Source organism: Mizuhopecten yessoensis, unplaced genomic scaffold, assembly GCF_002113885.1.
Source record: "Mizuhopecten yessoensis strain PY_sf001 unplaced genomic scaffold, ASM211388v2 hete_36121626, whole genome shotgun sequence".
Classification (NCBI taxonomy): domain Eukaryota; kingdom Metazoa; phylum Mollusca; class Bivalvia; order Pectinida; family Pectinidae; genus Mizuhopecten; species Mizuhopecten yessoensis.
In genome coordinates this window covers 1-3,047 of record NW_018485982.1, presented here as the reverse complement: position 1 = coordinate 3,047, position 3,047 = coordinate 1, and the positions used below count along the sequence as shown (strand labels likewise).

The 3,047-nt window shown below is 34.7% G+C and overlaps 1 protein-coding gene across 1 annotated transcript; it reads left to right on the top strand.

Moving 5' to 3' along the window:
- Positions 1-495: 495 nt before the first annotated feature.
- Positions 496-1,967, top strand: LOC110445063 (neurotrypsin-like; the record flags this gene model as incomplete). Its single annotated transcript, XM_021489420.1, has 3 exons — positions 496-713; positions 1,080-1,249; positions 1,848-1,967. Coding segments are annotated over exons 1-3 (508 nt in total), but the record flags the coding sequence as incomplete, so codon positions are not given.
- Between the last annotated feature and the right edge of the window lie 1,080 nt (positions 1,968-3,047).

The window sequence follows — 3,047 nt, the reverse complement described above, 5'->3', positions numbered from 1 at the left end:
TATGTACTGTAAAGCGCTTTAGAGTGGCTTATGTTAGTTAGATAGCGCGCTATATCAAATGCTGTATATTATATTTATATGAGTGTCACCCTTGTGAAATACTAGCCGCTCCGTACTAACTCGACTAGGGAGAATTTACTTTAGCTCATTCGGTAGAGCATAAGACTTGTAAGCCAGAGGTCATGGATTCGACTCCTAGTGGAGGCAATGAAAACATAATGACCTCTGTTACATGAAAAACTAAATGTGATTATTATGTAACAACACTTACCAAATTGAGACACTTTTAAGATACATATCATTGTTCTTAATACAATACTAACAATTCTAAAAAAATATATTCATTTGTCATAAATAGATACTATCCACTTTTCATTTCGATTACAAATTGGTATTTCTGGCGCGTGGTTCTATAAACAGAACTCGAAATACCATCTGGGTCACGTAGGCCCTTGTACCGGCTTTACTGTACCCTGAAAGGGACCACTTCGGTATATGGCAGGTTATGATTACATTGCTGAAGACTTTGCATTTGTACTTACGAACCTCTATTCCAACTGTTCAGGCCAGGCCCCCCAACACGTGCGACTTGTAGGAGGTAAACATCAGGGACGACTGGAGGTGTATCATGATGGAGTATGGGGAACAGTGTGTGATGACGGGGCTACCAATACAATCGCCAAGGTTGTGTGTCGTCAACTCGATATCACCAGGTACAGAGATTAAATATGTCGATTATCATGCCATTGCAAGTAGGCTAACCTATCCTACTGTTGTTGCTTTTATTGAACTGGGTCTTAATGTAATCAAACCTAATGCCAATAACAGAGGCTTTTACAGATATACCAATCTTGATTAAAATTCATCAAAATATACTTTAAAAATTCCACGAATTTTTCTTTTTGTATTTCTAATTGTAATTTGTTACATGGAAACTTACTATAATAAATAACTTAAAAGCATTGTGAAATTTACGTAATTGTCCTCATTATGAAAAGCCTATTGATCCATGTCAAGATAATAAAAACCTTATTATTTGTTTAATGCTTTAACTTAACAATATTTCTTAATTATGATAGTGCTTACGGCATTGTGGAGGGAAGTGCACATTTTGGAGCTGGAACAGGGCGTATCTGGATGGACGACGTTTTATGTAATGGCAATGAACTTTCTTTGGACGCATGCACGTCTAACGGCTGGGGAAATCACAATTGTGGACATGGAGAAGATTTATCAGTCGTTTGCGGCCGTAAGTACATTTTCCACTTAACAGTGATACTATCGAGCTGAAATTACAACGTTAGACATAACAATCTGTGCCTCATTTTCTGTCTGCCTTATCCAGGACTGTGTGCATGAAATATCAACATATGCATACGAGAGAAGATGTTAATTCTAATCTGCTCAAATTAATAAGATTACATCTGTGTCAGTGTTTTCAACGTTGAATTACACATATGTTATTACGATTGTTAGGTTCCTTCACTAGAATCGATACCGATTTAAAGTATGTATACAATATATTTACTGTTGTGAAAATCTTTTTTTCGTTTAATATATAAAAACAAAACAAAAAGTTCAATATATAATTATATTATGTAATTCACTACATTGTGACATTTCTAAAATTGCGGACGCTTGATTAAAGACATAAGTAAAAATTGTATTTAACTATAAGCGAATTAGGTAAAAAATATCGTTAAAATACTACCATTTTCTGTATAAGGATTATTTGATTTGTTCTTAATGGACAATTGAACGCGTCTTCGTATTTATTTTTCAATCGATGTTCAATCAGAAAAACAATTCAAGTTTTGTAAAAAGAGAACATCTTTCCTCAATTCCAGAATACGTGACGAGAGTAAAACCGAACAGTGGTAGCTTATCGGGTGGTACTAGAGTAACTATAGAAGGAGCAGGATTTTCGAAAGACCCATTCAACCATTTTCCGGGTACAGAACATCACGGTAACAAGGTGTATTTCATAAGCAAACACCACACTTTTCCGTGTGAAGTTCTCGTTGACATGACAACTACATCACGCATAGTCTGTGTTTCGGTGTAAGTAACTTTCAATATTTCAGAAGTGTGTTAATCTATTTTGAGAAGCATTACTGTTGTAAGATTAAAAATATGGACTGCTTAACAAAACACATGTGTTTAGCATAAAAGGGAAAAAGCAAATTAAATGTCTATCTACGTTTGTTAAAAACAAGTTAACATGTAATTGTTTTTTTCGGGGGAGGTTATACTATTTATAGTATGTTACATATGACACTGATTACAATATATGATAGGCAGTTTAAAATATCCATTAAGTCGTTTTTTATAAAGTTACATCATAAGATAAAAATTGAATGTCCTCTGTTTCATTCTCGTTTTTATCTGAGGAATGTTGTTTTGATTTCTATATAGTGCTGATATGCCAAACATACAGCATCGAGTACAGGTCAAAGTAGATGGAATCGACATAGAGAATAAATGCAGCTCCTCGAGCTACTGTTCCTATGAGGTAAATTCATTCAGAACAAAATACAACCATTATATGCGCTCTAAACAAAATAAATGAAACGTTTGAATTATTGATAAAATGCCCGAGCAAAACGTTTCGTAAAATCTAATAGCTTCTGAAAATCTAATAAACTATTGTAAGCGCTGAGTGCACAGTTGCTTTCCTGGAATTAATACACATTACATTTTTTTAAGCCGTCATCTTCTTCTACACCAACAATTGATACGATCACGCCATGGTATGGGCCACCAGGTAAGTCAAAGTTAAACTAAAAATCCCTACCTAACATTTGTTCCGGTTAAATACAGTGCCTCTGAGTATTTTAAATGAATAATTGCCGACATATTTTACATTGAATGCATTTTATAGATATTTAACTTTAGACAGACGTATAGTTTCAGTAGATTTTAATACATCATGGCGTATTCGAATGAAGTCAAAAGTCTGGGGATGTTCCCGTCCCACTTTACCGGTTTAGGCTTTAAACTTTCGGTTGTCAAAAGCAGACGCCTGTAGCGCTCTTATATGCCACCAA